At 41.2% G+C, this 21,375-nt stretch overlaps 1 protein-coding gene across 1 annotated transcript in view; it reads left to right on the top strand.

Moving 5' to 3' along the window:
• The window catches only part of acsl3a (acyl-CoA synthetase long chain family member 3a), a 35,080-nt gene that overhangs the window by 1,803 nt on the left and 11,902 nt on the right, over positions 1–21,375 (top strand). The window contains exons 2-6 of the mRNA XM_035154778.2: positions 6,535–7,081; positions 8,508–8,685; positions 13,993–14,102; positions 15,208–15,346; positions 19,792–19,942. Coding sequence (XP_035010669.1) covers positions 6,707–7,081; positions 8,508–8,685; positions 13,993–14,102; positions 15,208–15,346; positions 19,792–19,942 — 953 coding nt within the window. The 5' untranslated portion in view covers positions 6,535–6,706. The remainder of the gene's footprint in view (positions 1–6,534; positions 7,082–8,507; positions 8,686–13,992; positions 14,103–15,207; positions 15,347–19,791; positions 19,943–21,375) is intronic.

Consider the following 21,375-nt stretch of genomic DNA (forward strand, 5'->3'; position numbering starts at 1 on the left):
TGTTGGTGCGTCGTTTCACCACAATGGCCACGTTGAAGCTTCTGCAAGACTTCAGCCCGCCTGCTTAGCCGAGTGGGTGAAAGCACAATGACGTTGACTCACAAAAGACCCCATTGACACAATCTCTTGAGGAAGCAATGATTCCCTCATGCACACAGACACACGCACACACACACATGAGCCTGCTCACCCCACTGCTACGTAGACCATGCCACAATATTACTCCATTTAATCCAGTGGGTGGAGGCTGCCTGCAAAGCGCCTACTCATTGCATAAAGCCACCCATTAAGCCACTACCAGTTTGCACATTGCGGCTAAATGCTTCTTGTTCTTTAAGTGAAGAGATTAAAGTCGGGGCTCGCCTGTGTGCTGCTGTGGTGCAAATTAGGGTCTTGACCTTTTGCTGGGACCGGAAGGTGTTGGCCCTTGTTAATCATGTTTTGTGTGGTTTGACCTTTCAGAGAGCCCCAGCCTGCTTGTCATGGTTGGTTAATGGCTGATCAGCACAGTAAGTCATGCATATAGATTTTGAATGATATGCTACTCACACAGATGCAGGTTAGGATCTTTGCCTGCACTCATGCATACAAAAAGGTCTTCAGCAGACATTCCCATTATTCTAACTTTTCTAGTTGAGGGTCCCTCCCTTCTGTGGCTACATCTCCTTATCTGCCCCTGTGTAATCTGACCACTAGTACCTGGCACGGCACAGTAGCTTTCATAACACTTAGTTCATCATTATACTGGTCGAGGCAGATGGCTGCCCACATGGAGTCTGGTTGTAGAGGTTTCTTCCAGTTAATGAGGGAGTTTTTTTCTCTCCACAGTCGCCAAAGTGCTGCTCATTGCGGGAACTGTTGGTTTTCTGTATAACTTTTAAGGTCTCGACCTAACGTGCCTAGAGTTAGTGTGTAATATGATTTGGCGCTATAAAAATAAAATTGAATTATTTATTTTATATACAATCAATTGTTCAAAAAGCAATAATTCTCTTGTTCTAGCTTCTCAAAAGTGAGATTATGAGATTATAATGTCGTCCTCAGCAAAAATACTGAGCTGGGCCTGGTGTTGCTCTCTTAAACAATTGACTCATTGCTCCAGATTAAAACAAATATTGAGTGTATAAAAATGCTCCAACCAATTCAGTAATGGGTCTCTTCAAGACCCACCTCCAAAGTTCCTGAACTTCTCAGAGGTACTTCCCCCCGAATATTGAGAAATTTTATTTTAGATCCTGGTCCTTCACTATTTTAATTCCTGCAAAGGTTCCTTGTTCTGGGGAAAAGTTCCTGGAGTTGAAACATGGCTTATGTTGCTTTTCTCTGGTTTAAATCATAGAGTCATAATTATAAAGTGTAATTTCACTTTAGGCTGATGTGCTTCCCCATATAATTTCAAAAAATGCCTTTTGAACACAGTGCTTCATCAGATTAGTCATATAAAGTAGACAGCTCGTCACCTCCAGAGTTTCCTGTTGTTTAAGGCCATGGTCACCCCGAGCCGTTTGAACCGCCAGCACAGGCGGCTGGTGCCGAAACAGCTGTGGCTAAACTGTGTATGAGGAGTGAGGTGGTCCAGAGCCCAGCGAACCACCGGCAGAGATGGCTGTCTCAGTGAGCGGTTCAAACAGTGTGTGTGTGTGTGTGTGTGTGTGTGTGTGTGTGTGTGTGTGTGTGTGTGTGTGTGTGTGTGTGTGTGTGTGTGTGTGTGTGTGTGTGTGTGTGTGTGTGTGTGTGTGTGTGTGTGTGTGTGTGTGTGTGTGTGTGTGTGTGTGTGTGTGTGTGTGTGTGGACAACCGAGGGACAGCAGAGGATGGGGACGTCTTTGAATGGTAGACGATGAGGTGGTTTGGTGATTAGGGGGTGTTAACTGTTTCAAATATACAGTATATAAATGTCATTTTGTAGAGAACTTCCAAACGGTTCACTCTACTTAAGCATTGGCCCCTGAAAGGTTCAAGATGGTTTGAAACACTGGGTGGCGTACTGAGCCATATTCAACCCATAAATGTAGATTATTTTATAAATTTGGTAATAAATGTGATACGAAAACTAACTTTAATACATTTCATGAAAGAAGAGTCATATATTTTAGTTTACAGCTCAAAAAGCACATTTAAGCAATATCTCTTTAGTATCTTTTGCTTTGTGATCGCTGGTCAAACCAAGCAGACGATCTGAAGACATCAGTTTACGTATTGGCACATTGTGATGGGTATACTTAGTTATTTTCTGTCATTTTATACACAAAAATCATTAATAATGAAAATAATCAGTTTATAAGTTTCCATTCATCTTAATGTCATTGTACTTAAACATATGGTTTTGTCATTTCAAGACACAAACGTCAGCCACTGGGAATGGAGTTTAAGGGATGTGGCTGTTTACAAGTAAAGGATGGTTTATACAATGAGCGAGTTTGTCAAGAAAACTTATTTTCATTTTTTTTTTACTTAAAGGGGACATATCATGAAAATTCCACTTTGTTAGTGCTTCTACAGGTTAATGTGGGTATCTGGCATGTCTACCAACCCCAAAACTCTGGAAAACACTCGCGCGTTTGTTAGGTTCCTCTAAGTCGAAACGTATGCTTGAGTGACTGGAATGAGCTTCCTGTGTATTGTGTCGTAACAATACACTGGAAGTCTCCCTACATGGCCTTGGCCCACCCCCACCTCATCCCCCCGTCCCCCACACTGGTTCGCCGGGTTTACACCGGACGCGGAAGCGCCGCGCCGTTCTCAAGCGCGCAGCCGCCTGGCTGTTCACACGGGGCGTGCATTTCTCCGCGCTGGTCAGCCCGCGATTTGCTTTCTCCGCTTGTTGTTGTACCCGTTGAATGTCGGGGTTCGGGGGTAAATGATGGTCTTCATAGCCCCCCACCCCTCTCTTTCTCTCTCTGTCTGTCTGCTTGTGTGCTTGTAGTGGATGGGCAGAGGGGGACATTTAATTATGTGATTGGGAAAATTAAAACTCCAGGACAACAGAAGGGGAATACAAAGTATGGGATGCATATTTGATAATTTATATCATATAAAATATGTAATTTATATCGTTTAAAATCATGGGGGGGGAGGGGGGAGCTGGCTCATTTAAAGGAACAGGCACTCAAAACAGGTCACTCTGTGGAGGGCTGTTTTAGACAGGGTAAAAAGGGTGCTGTTTTAAATGATCCTTGTGGTATTTTGACCAAAGTATGTTACAGACATTTCATTAAGACCCCAAGGAACCATATCAACTTGTGGTAAAATGGGCATGCTATGTCCCCTTTAAAGGTCAGATGCTTGTTTTATGCTTGGCAAAAGATGATGGAAATTAAATTGTAGGTGTATTTTCTTTAATTAAAGCTGTTCCAGCCTTGCATGCAGCCTACTAGATATATTTATATAATTTTACAGCTGACCTAAGTCATCTTCATAAAACCACAGTGGAAGAAGTTGCAGTCTGCCATCGTCCTGCTCTGTGAATTCTTATCCTCTAGTCTGAGAGTTTTATTTTACTCCGGTTGAACCCACTGATCCTTTGTGGCCTCTATTTCATCGACCTTGATGTCTGCTAAAAAAATGTGGGTGTACAAGAGACAGTCAAGGTAACCAGCAAACACTGGATGATATAATGTGACGAGGTGCATTATCAGTTCCACCTTTGTGAATGTTTTTTGATAAGCTGTAGTGTCCTGTGATGACGCAAGGCTTCCTTGGTGAGTAACGAGAAACCAGGTAGAACAATGGCGCTGTAAAGAATGGAGTCAACATCCCACAGGGAACAGATGGTAGTCTGCTGGTTAAGTCCTTCATTTATTTATGAGTCTCAAAGGGACACTTGACGGATGAGTGTATTTTGGAGGGCGGTGGGTTCAGTGGACAATTTTGACAAGGGGAAGGATGTGGTGCTTCAGGGGAGCAAGCTGAGCCTCTTTCTCCTCTAAATAATAAATTACTGCTGCGAAAATAGATCGTTTAGGGGCCTTTTGACAGAATGTGTATGTGTTTACATGCTCTTTTTTTTTTTTCTTGCTAAATTGATGAACAATAGGAATATTAACATGCATAAGGCTTATTTCTGACACTTTGGGTCCAAATGGCACCTCAAGGACCTCATTACAGGGTCCTTAAAGTAGTCTTTCAGTGGTGAGTCCAGCTCTCTCAATCTTAAGAGATGCGCTTTTGCAGTTATGCTCAGTAATCATAGCCAAAAGATGCATAACTAAATCATTAATGATCATAATTACTTTCAAGCTTCTCTAATGGGTTGGTACCATACACTTTAAATAAAGATGGACGACACGTCTCCACTTCCTCAGGAAGTGAAGCCAAAATACTCCATAGAAGAATGCCGCCATCTTGGGTATTTGGAGCCAGAGTCCGCACAGTTTAATATTTGGGGGATGGAGCCACGGTGGCGAGGTCCTGCTGACAGACACACGCTTGACAGCTGTCAATGGCATTTCAACTCGTTTTTAGGACATCAAATAACTAATCAAAACCAAAGGTACTGTAAAAATGAACACTTGAACAAACATCAGTGTGATAAGAGCTATACCTAAAATGACAGAAACCAGCTTTGAAAGAATATTTATTTGATTTATTTGACTTTTTAGTTCTGGCAAAGCATCCAATTTTAACAACTTTCAATAAATTAATTGTCTAAATATCATAGTCTACTCAGTTAATGTGTGTTTTATACTGTTACTTTTCTTCACTGCTGAGCTTATCTCAGATCTGAGGTTATATATGAGCAGCATTTTGTGAGAGGATTGTTTCAGGGTTTTTCAATGAGGGAGAGGATTTGGTTTAGTTGCTACTTAAACTTATTTGTCGAAATAAAAATAGAAAGAAATTATAATCCAAAGCAAATCATTTTAATACAGTGTACACTTTATACTCCAATTCAGAACTGAGAACAGCTGTAACAACAACCAGTGAAGTAATTAACCAGACGTTAATGCTGGTGTCAAATTGCGATAGCACAGGAAGTCACTTATGTGCACACAATTACTGCACAACACCAGACATTGGAAACTGTCAATTACAGAAAGTTGGTATGAATGTGCAGTCAGATTAACTATTTATTTATTTATTATGTATTATTTTGATCAGATTGGCCCAGAGGTAGGCATAGATTTACACGTAGGCATAGATTTACACATATATATATGAGAATACTCTTAATTCATGGTCTACTAAGTATGTTTTGTCGGACCTTTAAAGCACATGGCGTGGTCTTCGTCAACTTTTTGCGGAGATAGGTGGAAAAAGCTTGTTAATGAACCTTGAGTTGATAAAGTTTTGTCAAACTTCACTAGTTCAACTTTAAAAGTGAACTCTCAAGATCAGGTTAGGCCGTGGAAAATTATAGCATAGTCACATGGGTGACAGTAGAAGACATGCAGATTAGGGTTAGGTTAATTGGAGACTTAAATTTACTGCAAGTGTGAGAGTGAATGGTTGTTTGTCTCTGTATGTTGGTCCTGTGATACGCCGGGCGGCCGGTCCAGGGTGTACCTCACCTCTCGCCCATTGTCAGCTGGTGTATAGGCTCCAGATCCCCCTATGACCCTCAAAGCCTGAACAGTATGAATGGATGGACAGTAGTTTACTAAAGTTTCCCAAAGCCATATTGACAACACACCAGTATAATGACAATGTCAATTGTGGTATTAGGTAACCTGTTGATCAGGATGATGAGACGACCTTAGAAGTGATGTCAGTTCAGGACTCTGGACAGCTCCCACTCTCTGCCAGCACCTACAGCCTCCATCACCAACCCACTCGTTCGTAGTGAATGTGTGTCTGTGTGCGTCCAGAGATACAGTGGTGTTGACCATCGAAACTAGGATGTTATATGACTTTTAAAAAAACACACACATGTGATGCACATGCTTTTTACTCAGTTTAGTTAAATGTGTGACAGTCAAACTTATTACACACTCTGTAAATCTTACATCATGGGGTTTAATGGGTACAGTGTGACCCACTACTTGAGCTACAGCTTGTTCTTTCCTTTGTACTTATCTGCTTTGGCTATCTTCTTCTGACTAGTGGCTTGTAGCCTGTCTCACACACTCTCACGTGCTCATTCAGAAACCACTTTCACACCCTCTTACACTCTCAGTGTCGTTTACGTCTGGTAGTTACATTTCTTCTTTTTAAATTTCTCCCCCGTTATCTCTCTCAATCTCATTTTTTCTTTGTTTCCTTGTCTCTGTTCCCCCCGTATTTTTCTGTCCTTTGCAAAATCTTTTCACGTTGACCACTTCTTCATGCACTGGGAACATTTGAAGCCCAGAGCCTATTTTGTGTTTGCCAGGAACAAAACCTCTGTTCTGCTTTTCGTGAGGTGCTGGAGCACATGTGACTCGTTGGTGTGTTTCAGTTTCTCTATGAGTTGATTTTCTTTTGGCGACAAGGCTGCAAAAGCTCTGGATCATTGTAAGCACGGGAATAATCTCATTTTGAAACTAGTTTAACAGAAAAAAAGAAATAAAATATCAGTTGCTACTCTAATGCCAGATTAACGCCATTTATTTTCCAGGGCTGGTCCTTTGGGCGTTTTATAACAACAGTGTACATCTCCAAAAGAAAGAAGAAAGTGAAGGGAGCAGAAGAAAAGAAGGACTGACTGCAACAGCAGGAGTTTTCTCACAGCTCATCCTCGACCTCACTCTCTTCCCACTGCTCTCCCAAGTCATCGCAGCTTCACCGAGATGAAACTGAAGGAGGAACTGAACCCCTTGCTGCTGCTCCTCTTCCACCTTATGGTGTGGATCTACACCTTCATCACCTTCCTGCCATGCTGCCTCGTCAGCTGGGTCTCGGTGCCAGAGGCAGGGTTCTGCGGCTCAGAGGAGGAGCGAGCCAAGAGAGCGAAGGCCCTCTCTGTGCTGGGATGTCCCGAGGGACCCTACAGGGCGCTGAGTGCCACCAAGACACTGGCGACGTCGCTGCACCCGGGAGTGGACACCCTGGATAAGATGTTTGAGTTCGCAGCCACGAGGTTCCCCCACAGAGACTGTCTCGGGGCGAGGGTGGTGATCAGTGAGGAGGACGAGGAACAGAGCAATGGGAAGCTGTTCAAGAAGGTAAAAAAAGCTATATTTTTCTATAGTTGTCAGCATAATAGCAAACAGCAAGGACATAAATAAAAAATATAGTGTAGAGAATTTTTTTTAGTTAAACACAACATTAGGAGTGTTTTAAAGGAATAGGAAATACACTTGTTTTCATATTGATCGTCAGATCAAAGAGTGATGAAATTGACACCACTCTCACATAGGTTCATGTAATATAAAGCTACAGCCATGCAGCCAATTAGCTTAGCTTAGCATAAAGAGTGAAACAGGTAACTTCATATTAAGCATAGAACTCTTCCCATGTGGCTTGATGGGTCTTAAAGGACTTAAAGGAATAGTGACAATAGTATATATTTTATTAGTTCAAACAAATCCAATCAAAAGACCAAAATCAAGACTGTATGTCAATAGTAGTGTACAGTCAATATTCAATGAAATCTGACCTGTCTGCAGCTCTCAGCCCAACGGTAACAAACTAAAAGATATTCAATTTTTTTACCCCTGCAATATCTCATCCCTCAAATTTGTATCACCTGCTGTCTAGACTTCCTAACCTCCAGTGAAATTGTTAGTCATTGTTAATGCTTCTGCTGACAGTTTGTTAGTCTTTTCCTACGCCCTGGATTCCATTGACCTTACAAATGTTGAGAGGGGACAAGGGGAGAGAGCAAAGTCTGAAGGAGAGAGAGAGTGAAATTCAGTCTGTTTTGTTGAGAAAGTAAAACACTTTGTGGGGAATGTTTTTGTGTATTTGCTAATACTCATGGTGCCTGTGCAATCGGGAGTTAGCCAACGTTCACTCTGCTAATCTCAACAGCCTAGTCCCTCTAATCATTTAATCCCACTGTTGAAACTCTGATTGCTGCAAGAGAACACGTCTTAGCTGTTTCAGCTCTGTACAGTCATCGTTACTGTGTGCATTTCTGTGCCTGTGTGCACTTCCATTTGTTTACCATTAGGAGTCAGTGTAACCTCACTATTACGTGTACAGCGAGCTCTGATACGTCTGTGGCCGTTCAGGGTCATCAGTGTGTGAGTGCACAGTGAAGAGTATTTCCAGAGGCCTGTGTTTATCTTCAGAAGAGGAAGTAGCTCTGTTTAGAACAGTGAACTGTGGCTCACTTTCCCGTGACTTTTTTTATATGAAACAGGCCCAACATGTGACTGTGGTGATTTAATACAGTGAACTGAACTCCTGTGATCAAAAGTACCCACCAACTCACAATAGTAGAATTTAAGGGAAGTCCTCAAATGTCCTTTCTGTTTCACTAATAGTGAAATACTGGGTATTGAGCTTTTAATTGTACTGACTGTAGCATGTGTCTTTCCTTGCTGCTTATATCTACTTGTATTTTTTTAATCCCACAGTTCATTTTTGCTCCAACACAAAAAATAATTCTACTGTACTCCTACCTCTCACTCTCCCCCCCTGCAGGTGGTTCTTGGTGAGTACACCTGGCGCTCCTACCACGAGGCCCTCACAGCAGCGTCCCAGCTGGGCAGCGGCCTGGCATCGCTGGGTCAGCGGCCGAAAAGCAACATCGCCATCTTCTGCGAGACGCGAGCAGAGTGGCTCATCGCTGCCGAGGCCTGCTTCATGTACAACTTCCCATGTAAGTCCAGGAGTTCTGTGAGTATGAAATTAAGCTGTGTTACTTTGCCATCATTTTACCATCTACATCTGTTGTGTCCCTGTTGATTTGTTGAAGTGTTGACCACTTTGTGTGTGGGTGTTTGTTTTCTCCATTAAACTGTGTATACAATCATTTTGCTGTGATTTTGGCACAGATTTGTCTCTTTTAGGCGACCGCTTGCTTCAAATCTGTCATCTGAGCCTAAGAGACAGTGCTCTTTGCTAATAATGTGGGTAAAATGGGTGGGAATGTGGGAGCACAGAGGTGTAGGTGCTTGAAACGTAACAATGTTGCAACCTTGTGCCGGATTAGCAGGTGCACAAAGACACACACACACTAACACACACACAAATAAAACCCCACATACACTAACCCTGACACTAACACAAAAACAAACACACGCGCACACAAGCACAAACAGCAGGCCCAGACAGAGTGAAGGTACATAGCACCTACAATTTCAACACTTGGGTCCAGTGGACTCACACCACATATGTAATATACAGTAAATGTGTAGGGGGGTGTACAGTGTGCGGTCATTGAAAATATGTTCTATCTTATGTTCTTCCCAGAAAATGAGCCAAGGCCAATGAGTCTGAGTTTGAGAAAATCAATAATCAATAATCAATTAATAATTTTCCTTTTATTAAACATTGAAAATAGGTCCCACAGACCCAAACACTACTGACTATAATTAAATTAAGGTTGCAACTAGCAATTATTTTCATTATTGTTTGAATTTTCCGATTTTCATTATTGATTGATTGATTGATTGATTGATTGATTGACTAATTGTATTGAAAAACCTTCTTCTGAGATTTATTTATAATAAAATAAAACAGAGAAAAGGAGCGTTTCCACACATTCAATTATATTTCACAACAAAATTGTTATCAGAGTAGTTAGTGATACATTTTCTGTCGATCCACTAGACAATTAATCAACTAATTGATTAAAAAACGAAATGAAAGTTTTTCCTATCACATGGTTCATCAACCAAATCTGGTTTCAGACATTTCCCATCCAGCCAGAAGAAAACCTTCATGTGATGAAATAATGGAAAAAAGGCCACATCTGCTTCACTGCACACATATATACACACATTCTGAAAAACACAACCTTTGTTCTGGAACATCTGTTTAGTCTTGAGATATTTGAACTTGAAACATTTTCGTTCTGCTTTGTTTCTAGTTGGATTTAATGCACAAACGTTCTCAGTAGTCTGTGCAGATGACCCTGCAGGAGATGAGACAGTGGCAAATGCATGCAGAAGATGTATTTTAGTGTGCATGGGTATCATGAGGTCACAGAAAATAAGTACATCTGCACTTTGACCTTAACCCGTACTTTCAGTTATACTGACTTGCTTTTGTTTTCTTCGGTTTATTGTTTCTTACTGAGCATCTTCCAAATGTGTCTGAATTAGGCATATTTATTTTGTGTGTGCCTGCGTGGTTGCGTGCGTGTTATTGTGTGCGTGGGGACAGCTTGTAACATGCCGGACCCAGCTGAGACAGAAGAAGGTCACTTTGTCCCTTCTGCCTCGTGGTTATATAAGTGTCCCATTTCTCCTCAATCACTCTGTATTTACATCCGTTTTATTTTCTTGTGATGGAAGCACTGATATGCACAGTACATTTTTATTTTATACAGTGAAGTCACTTACATTGGCTGTAATGAATCCAATGTAATGAACTCATCAGCCCCCCAAATAGTTTTTGGTTTCCTCAGGTGAAAACATCCATATGACTCAACTTAACATTAGTACAGGAGTTACTGGAGGTTTATGTTTCCATTGCTGTCTGTCTGTTCTTCTGTCTGCATCAGGATTACACAGAAATGACTGAACAGATTTTCCACTATGTAGAGGGGTGGTGTCTGGGCCAGAGATGAACCCATAAACTTTTGGAGGGGATTTGATTAAGGGGGCGGATCCTGGATTTTTTTTTCTTTAAAGTTGCAAGACAGGGCGTTAGCCTTGACGGACATATGTGCACTCCGAGTGACCTTCTAGTTAGAATTGTGACAGTTAAACAGCATAATTACTAATACATTAGAACATCATAGAACACATATCTCCTCCAAGGCCCAACAGTACCCTCATGAATCTACATTTAAATTAAATAGATCTGGATTTTTATTTGTATCTGCTCCAGATTTCACACGCTTCATGTAATCATGCTGAAAAACAAGCAAACAAACACAGATGAAAACGTAACCTACTCGGCAAAAGTAGTTTAAAAATCAATTTTTTTAAATGTTTGTGATGTTAATGTGAGCAGCAGCTCTGGGAGTCCATGCTGTCTTGCTCTTTGATACGTATTTTCTTTATGAGCATCCACAAAAGTACTTTATGTTCATTAAATCTTTTTGATTGTCCTTGAAGAACCCCTCATTTTCTCAGCGTGCTTCAGTTTATGCTCCATTAAACTGTCATGCTTTGGAAATACGTAAGCACAACCCTATGAAGCATCCTTATAAAGCAGCTCTCTCTCTCTCTCTCTCTCTCTCTCTCTCTCTCTCTCATGCAGACGCAAACAGTGGGACAGTGGAAAGCCCAGGGCGGCAGATAACACATGGGGGGTGAGAGGAGCTAAAGGTTGAAAGGAGTGATGGAGGAAAAGACAGAGGGGAGGAAAGAGAGGGAGAGCAGTGAGGGGTGATGGCGTCAGAAGAGGGGTGAGAGAGTCTACGTGAGCATCTGATGTTGACAGAGGCTTCAAGGAGTCAGCCAAGGGCCCCCAGTGAACTCGAACACTTGGTGTGTGTGTGTGCGTGTGTGTTTCTGCGTTAGTGTGCAGAGATTGTATATTCACTGTATACTGGCTCACTGTCAAAAGGGAAACTGTGCTCATGATGTGTCATCATGAGTTTTCTGCAACATATGAGTTTAATAACCAGCAGCTTACATTCTCTAAAATAAGGCTGTTGTCATGTCAGCCTGTCAGTTGATGGGGTTACACATTCCTCCCTGTAGTCAAGCAAAGTTTCCTCCTGGGACCCTTTTAAAGATCCTATTTGATTGACTGAAAAATGCAGAATGACGCAAGGCTGAAGTTCACACAAATCTTTTGGTTTGACAGAATGGAGCCTGGATATTTGCTCAGTTTTCTGTATTAAAATATGGACGTGTGTGTGTGTGCGTGTGTGTTTAAAGCTTGAACCCAATCTGTGTTTAGATCTCACGACTGGAGGTGTCACGGCCCTCGTTCACACACACTCACACAGTAGCAGAGCAGGAAGTATTTGAGCTCCATGACGCAAAAAGGAGATGTCACTAAGCCCTGTCCCATAAACTCCTGAGTCAGATGCAGTGCAGCGACGCAGGGTTAGAGCCATGTGCTCTTCAGATTTTCCCATTTCCCTCTATTTCTTTCTCTCCCCCCGTGTCTCTACTGTTGTTTCCCCTGTGTCACCTTTCTGTCCTTCTCTTCCACTCTCACCCATTTCTCTTCCTGTCCCTTCATAGTTTGAGTTTACTTCTGGTGCTCACGCACACACACACACACACACACACACACACACGCATGAGTATCTGCCTGATTCAGCTCAACGCTCATTAATTAATGTCTTTGTTTGTACGTCAAGGCTCAGTCAGTCATCGTCATGTGCAGGATGTGAGTCCTCATACTGCAATCACTACAATCACCAGCTGAACAAAGGGAATCTACACCGTGTATGCTTCTCTTTTTTAGATTTATGAGCTGTTTTAACATTTATTACATACAAACTACAAAATGCTCTTATCCCGTGCATTGCAAGTCTTGTAAAACAATTTGTGGAAGGCTGTTTCCTGTTTCAACATGACAAAATGACATGTGCCTCCATTGGTTCTCATGGCGCCCATTCAGAGGCAAAAAAAAACTGTCAGTCATCAATAATGATTTTTAGTAAAGTAAAGGTCAACATGGTAGCATCAGAACAGTCTTGTTTATTTGTTTCCCATATGAATCATATTTATTCAGCTTAGTTTCACTCCCTAATTCCCCCCCTGGTCATCTGCAATGGCTCTATGCCCCTATACTCCACACTGCTCTGAGCACTCAGCCAGATCCTGGAAAGCACTTGAATGATCTGCACTAAACCCTGACCTCAACCTCATCCAGAACCATAGGGATGAGCTAGAGCGCTGATGAAGAGACAAACCTCATTACTCATCAACAGTGTTGGACCCCACAAATACTCATGTTGCTCAGCTGCCGCAAATCACTAGAGCCAGGTTTCAGAATCATGTGGGAAGCCTGAAATGAGAAGAGCGGAAGCTCTTATTAACAATAGATTAATGCCTGTAGTTTTGGAATGTCATGCTAATTATCACTGTTAGATGTTGTTAAATAATCTGCAATTAAATGAGTTAATGATATACAGTGTAATCAATCCATCACATCAGATGTGGAAGACACTGACTGGTCAATAGCAGATTAAAAAAAGAATGAAAACACAAACTTAATAGCTCTAACTACTTATTTTTAAGTGCAAATAAAAGTGGTCCATCAGACATGTGCAATTACATGTCTGACGGACCACACCAGTACTGTTTATATCCCCAATAGAGTGATTATGGCAGTGAGAGCTTGTGTCTCATTGGCTTGGAGGCTGAGCTAAGGCCTCTGGAGGTGCCTGATGATGTCGTCATTGTGGGAGCAAAACCAGAAATGCTGAGCAATGTATACAGATTGCATGTACATTCATCTTTACACATCTGTAACTGTCTATATGATGACTCTCTCTCTCTATATATATATATATATCTATATATCTATATATATCTCAGCAGCTCCTGCACATGGTAGCTAAAGGTTTTCAACACTTCACCACAACAAAGAACAGTTTCAAAATCCAGTCAACACTCAAACATCAAAAATAAAAACATTTTAGCTAGGGTCTATTTACCGCAGGGATACAGCACTGTATTACTCTCTCCCAGTCTGCATCTTCAAGCCTTAAAGTCAAAGTGTTTATTTTAATTTACAAAGTTTGAGTTACTGAACGAAGCTCCAGTTGAAATACTTTAATTGAAATATCACAGCAGAATCATAATAATATCAAAAAAGTTTCATCTGCCTGATTTGATTAAAATGATTGAATGAGTAATCTATTACCTCCTTCAACAGAGCAATCATAGACGAGAACATCTTAAATTCTGTATCATTAAATCACTGTCATTTGTCCAGTCTTTCTAAGGGTTATCTTCTAGGTACATACCCCCTGTACATTCCAAACAACAGGAGCTGCCACGTTTTGTCTTTATATTTTGATAATAGTATTTTTATGTGTGTGTTGCAGTGGCCACCCTTTACTCCACACTGGGAGGTCCAGCCATCGCTCATGGCTTGAATGAGACTGAGGTCACACACATCATCACCAGCAGGGAGCTCCTGGAAACTCGACTCAAGGTAAGAACACAATCATGTTTATGTTGTGCTGAAAATGTAATAACAGGAAATGTTATTATAGGAAATGTAATTATATATGATATATAATATTCCTTTTAGTGTGTTGAGTCATCTACAGGATGCCTGCTTAGTAGTCATCACCCTCTAGACTGAGCAGAAATGGGACATGTGTGTATGTGTGGATAGTAAGTGAGGATCACTACTTACTGTATAGAGAAACACTCCACTTGAGTCTGTGGCCTTCACAGAGGGAGCAGCTACTCTGGGTCATCTGCTGAAACCTTTGGCATTTCCCAGTCCTCCCACGGATTTATTATGAGCTACTGTGCACGAACACTTCAGCTGTTTTGTGGTAACAGGCAAATAAGACCAATAGTATCAAGGAGCGATGAATGGTATTTATTGGTCTTTGTAGCCCAGTATTAAACAGCTCAGTCAGCTGTATATCAGGTTTACAAATGGTCCAAATCTGATATAAGAAGTCCAATACAACTTAAACCACAGCTCTACAGAAGGTTACATTTTGAGAGATACAGTATTTCCTTTGACCTCGGTCTATAAAGGTCGATACACCACACTACCCTGCAAATAATAAAAGTAAACTAAGTTATGGATGTTTTACCTTCCAGTACATCACGGTCAAAAGTCTGCCAGTAGTTCCAGACTTTGACACACGTCCTCTATAGAAAAATAATATTAAAACATCTTCCAGGCCACTATTATCATCTGAAAGAATCCAAAACATTAGACCAGTACTGGTTAGTGAGGAGGAGAGGAGCAGTGTGAGTCCACAGAGATAAATAAATAAAGCAAAGCGGTCTTGCTGTGTGTTAAGGCCTGTTTTAGACAAGTTCAATCGCTGAAGACAAATGGTGCTCTGGCATTTCATCTTCCCTTTTATCAAAGTTGCATAAACACAGCTCCTCTGTTCGCTCTTACACACCCGGCCTCTAGACCAAATACTGATGAAGATGATGCACATGGGATTTCTGGTTACCTGTCAAAGATGGAACCTGGTTTTCATCCTAATGTACACACAACACTTTTTTGCTTTTAAGCTCCACGTCTTTGTGCTCACATTTATGTGTGCGTTTGTGTGTGTCAGGATATCCTAATTGAAGTTCCAAGGCTGCAGCATATCATTGTGGTGGATGACGCACCAACCTCATGGCCCGGCTATCCACGTGGCATCACTGTCCACAACATGGCTGCCGTTCAGGAGCTGGGGGCCAGGCCTGAGAATGGTAAGTTTGTTTTTGTGTTTTACTTTTATTTGGTCACAAAAAAAAACCCAGCTTAATTTTACTTGTTTTTATGGATAGTGTAGTTCATACCTGTAGAGCTACTACTATACTTTGGTATTGTTTTGAAACTTCACCAACACATTGTTGCTTCCAACCCGGCTAAAACAATTGAATTGCGTTCAGTGTCTCATAACGTCCTAAATGATATGGTTTTTCCATCATAAATTCCAGAAGGTCAAACTAAGTTATTTGACTTAAAGGGAAGGAATATTGAAGATACTTACATTTAAAATGTGTTTATAATATGGAGAGACATTTCACCAATTATATAAATATTAACTTCATTTAAATTCTCATGAGCAATGAATACAAAATGGTTGTATGATGTTTTCTGTGGCTCTGGAGGCACTTTCTAAAGTCTTGGAAAATAACCCTAGTGATGTTTATCAGGGATGTTGGCTTGCGTCCTCGATATAATTCAATTTAGGGAGCAGAGTTCCTGTTACATTGGATTTGGTTGATAAACTGGACATCATTGATATAGTTATGGAAACGGAAACCATGACGAGAGAAGGTGTTACCAGAGGGTTAGCATGTAGAGACTGAACAGTAGAGGACCCGCTATTGAACCCTGGGGGACACCTTGGGACAGTGGAGTGGTGAGGGAGGGGCAGTTGTAGATGCTGATGAACTGTGGCTTTTATTTTGAAGACAGTAGTTTTGAGGTAGGATTTAAAAAGGACGAGAATAATGTGGTGGTTGATGGATTAAGAGCAGTTAGGTTGAGAACATTGAGATCACCAAAGTCTGACGAGATAGGCAGGTTGTTGTTAAATTTAAGGTGGACTGTTTGTGTGCCGTGCAGAATCCAGATTATCATACTAGGGACAAAGAGTCAGGATATCGCACTATTGGCTCCGACTTGTACAAGTTATTTCAATTATTGTGATTGTGCTGTGCATGATGATAGATTAAAGCTACAATCTGTATTGGCATAGCATCCTGTGTTTATTGCTATTGTATTTTCTATTCTTAAACAATATAGAGAAACAATATAGGTATTTCTCTACAGGAAAAACTATTGAATTGATGTGAGGCAAATGAAAAATGATCCCAAGTTAATTATGACCTTTAAGATATTGCTTCTAGACAAGTTCCTCGTAACCATTTTCATTGAAAGGTTCGAAGCCAAAGCAGCAAAAAATGAAACTCACTCAGAAACCTGAGAGAAACACTCGTTTAAAAAATTTACCAGTGTGACCTTCAAACCCCTCCTGACTGTTTTATGCTTCATCCATGTGTTTCATAGTTAAAGCAGCAGTTAGGAAAATCCCTTTTATGACTACAGCATAAAGGTTTTAGCATGTAATCTACATACCCAAAGGTTTTTATTTCAGACACGGAGACAACTTGTATCTGACCTTTTGCCCCTTTCATGCTCTATTATAATCATGAATAGGTTTGTTCAAATTGCATTTCTTTTATAATGAAGATGCTTATTTTCTGCTAGCTGCGTCAGCCTCATAATAAATTTCTGCTTGGAGCATGAAGTGGGGTTATGTTTATTTCTAGGTGTAATGATAGCTACACCTTTGAAACCTTAGCCACAATTCGTTGTTTCTATTCTGACTGACAGCCCTGAGCTGCCAGGCTCTTCTGATTGAGGGTAAATGAAGGAAGCAGCAGGATAAAAGCCACCATGGATCACCCCTCCAGAAGGCCCACAGAGATACTCTGAGCTTATCCATTGTGGCTTCAAGCAGGGGGGCACTGTGAGCTGCAAGTGCAAAACCACTTCCCTTTGATCAGGAGTGGCGTAGGATTGGAAAGCTCATCCATGAGAATACTAAACTGATTGCATTGTAGGTTGGGTTAGGAGATGAGGTGACATTTTGGTTTTATGTGAAATAAGAGCGTATAATGAAATCATAATTGGTTTATAACACATTTATTACTGCAAATACAGGAAATTTGATTAATTCATTTATTCACCTTTTGCCTAGTCAGAGGTCAAATCTGAAAAGCCTTCAGGTCTGAAAATAAACTTGCCTTAGCCATAAAATGCACAATACCCTCCATGTCCAATCTGCTCCACTCAGAGCATCTAGACCCACTCTAAATGGGATGGTCATGGTTTGGTTCCTCTCAGGGTCGGAGGTTGGGGCAGATTGGTATCAGTGCCATTAGGTCATGTGAATGTGGAAGCACTAACATCTGTGTTAGATTAAGGTTAATACGATGCTTATTCACTCAGTGCATTGGATGGATCCCCCCCTTGTCTTTTATTATCTTCGCCCCTTGAACCGACTGACCCAAAACAAGAGAAGTTGGCAGTTTCATGTGCAGATAAAGAGGGAAGGAAGTAGGTCTAGGAAGGGAGGATGGAGCAGGGGGATATAGGGGAGGGTCATGTTTACACATAATACTGTTAACTTCACATGACATCAGCTCTCAAAGAACACACTCCTACACGCCTAGTATCCGAGGAAGAGGAAAGAGAAAGAAGTGAGGCCCTCCCCTTGTGACTCTAATGTCATTTACAGTCCTGTCCTCTTCTTCATGGCTCCCTTCATCCTCTGTTTGGTGGCCTGCTGTGCTCAGACGTCTTAGTTCTGCTTTTGCTCCACACGATGCTAAACCGAGTGGAAAAACAAGAGAAGACTCATCCCCCCACATGAGGGGTATACTGCTGCTAGACTAGCAAACCACCAACTGGTTTTGTTTCCTCCTTTAAACTGTTTGGAACTTTACTTATTTATTCAGACAGTAGGAGTCCTACATCAGAGGACAGGGGACTCATTGCTCTGTGCTCTCTGATCTATAGTTACTGTATATTGTTTCAAGTGTCTCCTAGTTGTGCTTTTTTTTTTCACAAAACCTGACTTGGTCATTAGATACTTCATGCTATAACAGCCACAGGAATTCTGGGAACAATGTAACCCACCACAGTGCTGCTCACAGTTGGTGATAAGACCAACTTTATCCTCTCATTGTAAAATGCAGAGTTTAATAACAGCTGTTAGCAAAGATGACAGGCTCGGCAACAATCGTCCATGCTCCGTTCTACACTGGTAGCCGAGGCAAATGGCGGTCGTTTCTTTCAGAATGCGGTCATGTGATAGGAGCCTGACTAATCAGTGAAGGCTACGTAGTGACTGAAAAGCTCCAATCAGCAAGCGGCTGTGAATCTCTCCATCATGGTTTCTAAACATCTCTGTTTCTGCCTGTACAGACTAAAATGCTGCACCAGAGTTTTTAAAACTAAAACGGGTCCAGCATTGAACTTCCATGTTTTAGCAGCTTTAAAACTCCGGAGTAGTGCAGACTCCTTGTATCCGTACTAGAGTTGATGTGTTTTCTAACGAAACGATGTAGCCTTAGTATTCTCATATACTGTAGCCCATGTTAAAATTGACTTTACCTGTGTAGAAAAACACAGCCCTCTCAATTATTTGAATGGAGTAATTGCAGTGACACAGCAGGTTATGGTTAAACTTTCACACCCACTTTGATGCTGGAGTGTTGGCGTTTGAACTTCCTACACTCTTACTCATGAAGCTACTTCATGTCAAGTGTTCAGCAATTTTTCAACCATCTGCAATTGAATGGAACTGGTTCAATTCAAATGAATGAGAGGGCTGTATTTTTTCTCACATTGCTAAAGTATGTCTGAACTTGGACTAACTGCCCTTTAGTCTCGCATTAGGGTTTTTAAAAACAAACAGGGATACAATATAAGAGATGATTTTGGCACAATGTGACTGGGAAGTCCATAGAAAACAAACACACACAGACAAACTAAGCTGACAACCAGGCCTGGATTACCGATTACAGTGGTCCCAAATATTCAGTTTTCTGTGTGTAGTTCTTGAAAAGTCCAATCCCAGCTGACATTGAGCGACAGGTGGGGTCCACTCTGACATACAGAGACAAACAACCGTCTACATTCACACTTATGGTCAATTTAGAGTCTCCAATTAACTTAACCCTAATCTGCATGTCTTTGGACTGTGGAGGAAGCTGCAGTACCTAGAGAAAACCCACACAGACATGCAAAGAAAGACCACCACCATGCCGTCCTGTTGCTCCTATATTTTATTAAATTCTATGTATGTATAACCAGTGTATAAGCATGGATACATGGTATAAACAGTTTTAGGCAAAATGTAATTTCTGAGGTTAAGGTTAGGGGTAAGATGTAAATTGTTTGGTTAATGTTAGGGTTAGGTGTGAATTGGTCCTGGTCAATGTTAGGGATAAGGTTTTGTTTAGGTTGTTCACAATGAAGTTAATGCAAAGTTCTTATAAGGAACCTGTATGTTGGTGATAGTGTAGTCAGTTTATATATAAAAACAACAGATGACAAAAATCACAGTCATGTTAAAAGCAGTTCTGTCATATTCAGCTCACATGTCCTGTGTGTTGTCTCTCTCTTCACATCACAGCTGCACGTGAGCGTAAGCAGCCGCTGCCTTCAGACATTGCAGTCATCATGTACACCAGCGGATCCACGGGCAGACCGAAGGGCGTCATGATCTCCCATAGCAACATTATCGCTGGGATCACAGGGATGGCAGAGGTCATACCTAATCTGTGGTAGGGACCATGAAGCATGTTGTGTGTCACACTTTATGTCATGTTATGTGTACGAAGAACGTTTGACTACTTATTCCTACTTTTATAGTGAGACTGTTTGCATGAAGCACATTTCCAACTAGAATAGCAATAGAAGACCTCTGCAAAGGTCCAATTTGTGCAATCCAGCTAACTACCAGACGAATGAAGATGAAAACTTAACCTCCTTGGTGGAGGTAATGGCACCCACTACAGCGCAAACTCCGCCAAGGCCCAACAGTCCCCAATTAAACCAAAATTAAAAAACTACATAGAGATTTTTATTTGGATCTGCATCCAAATTGCACACACTTGCATCAACGAAAATGTTGAAAACAGATTATCCCACAATGTATAAGAAAGTGAAAATAAATGTTTCATGGAAATCGGTGAAGGAGTTTTTGCGTAATCCTGCTAACAAACAAACGCAGACGAAAACACAACTTCCTTGTCAAAGGTAACAGCATCTTGTTTCTAACCTCGTGTACTTATTCTTTGATCAGATTGTTCCTGACTTAAACTTTGAATCACAACTTGTCCAGTTTACACTTTGGTTTTAGTTACAGTTTAGCTATGGCTGACTTTATGTTGGCTGTATAGCTTTAAATTTAGTATACAGACGTGAAGGAGGTATGTTTTCGTTTAGCGAATAATTGTGTCCCAGAAGCTTTGAATGGGGGGTGTGCTGTTTGGAGGTAGTGATTGCTAGTGGTGCTGTTATTACCATAATTATACACAAGTGCATTTTTATGTCTTTTGAGCAGGGTATCCCTGACAGTCTCCTCAGTATCTCAAGAACAGACAAGCTGTGTAAATTGCATTATATCAGCACAATGACGACATTAACTTCCTCTTATCTGCTGTCTCTCCCCTTTGGCTAATCTCAACTGTCACTAGATGTATGCTGTTGGCTTTGAGATTGTGTGATAGGAGTTTGTTTAAGGACAAAATGCCAAATGGTCTTCTTTGCTTACTTCTTGTTCAGGGCTTCCGTGTCCACTGAGCACGTGCACAAGTAGTAGTCAGCCAGTTCAGCGCCATCATACAGCAGAAGTATTTACATAAAAATTAAAAAAACGACCCTTGTCACTGGGGAATGAGGAAGGGGTGAGAGGAGAGGGAGCTGAGTCAGAGTGCAGGAAAAGACTGGGAGGATGGGACTGCCTCCCATCCTGTCAGAAGTATGGAGTTCGGAGGGGCTGTGGATGTTATCATCACAATCAGACGTCTTATTAAAAATAATGGCTTTCCTGTGTGTATTAAGTAATACGGTTGTGTAAACCTCCTCAGCACGTGTGCCTTGAATTTCAAACATCTTATATGAAATGTGTGTCTCTCATATTTGGAGGATCCAGAAGTACTTGTGTTAACATAAACATGTGGCCAGTAGATCATAGTTAAGTCCAAGCAAAAGA

The sequence above is a fragment of the Hippoglossus stenolepis genome, chromosome 4 (genome assembly GCF_022539355.2).
Source record: "Hippoglossus stenolepis isolate QCI-W04-F060 chromosome 4, HSTE1.2, whole genome shotgun sequence".
NCBI lineage: Eukaryota > Metazoa > Chordata > Actinopteri > Pleuronectiformes > Pleuronectidae > Hippoglossus > Hippoglossus stenolepis.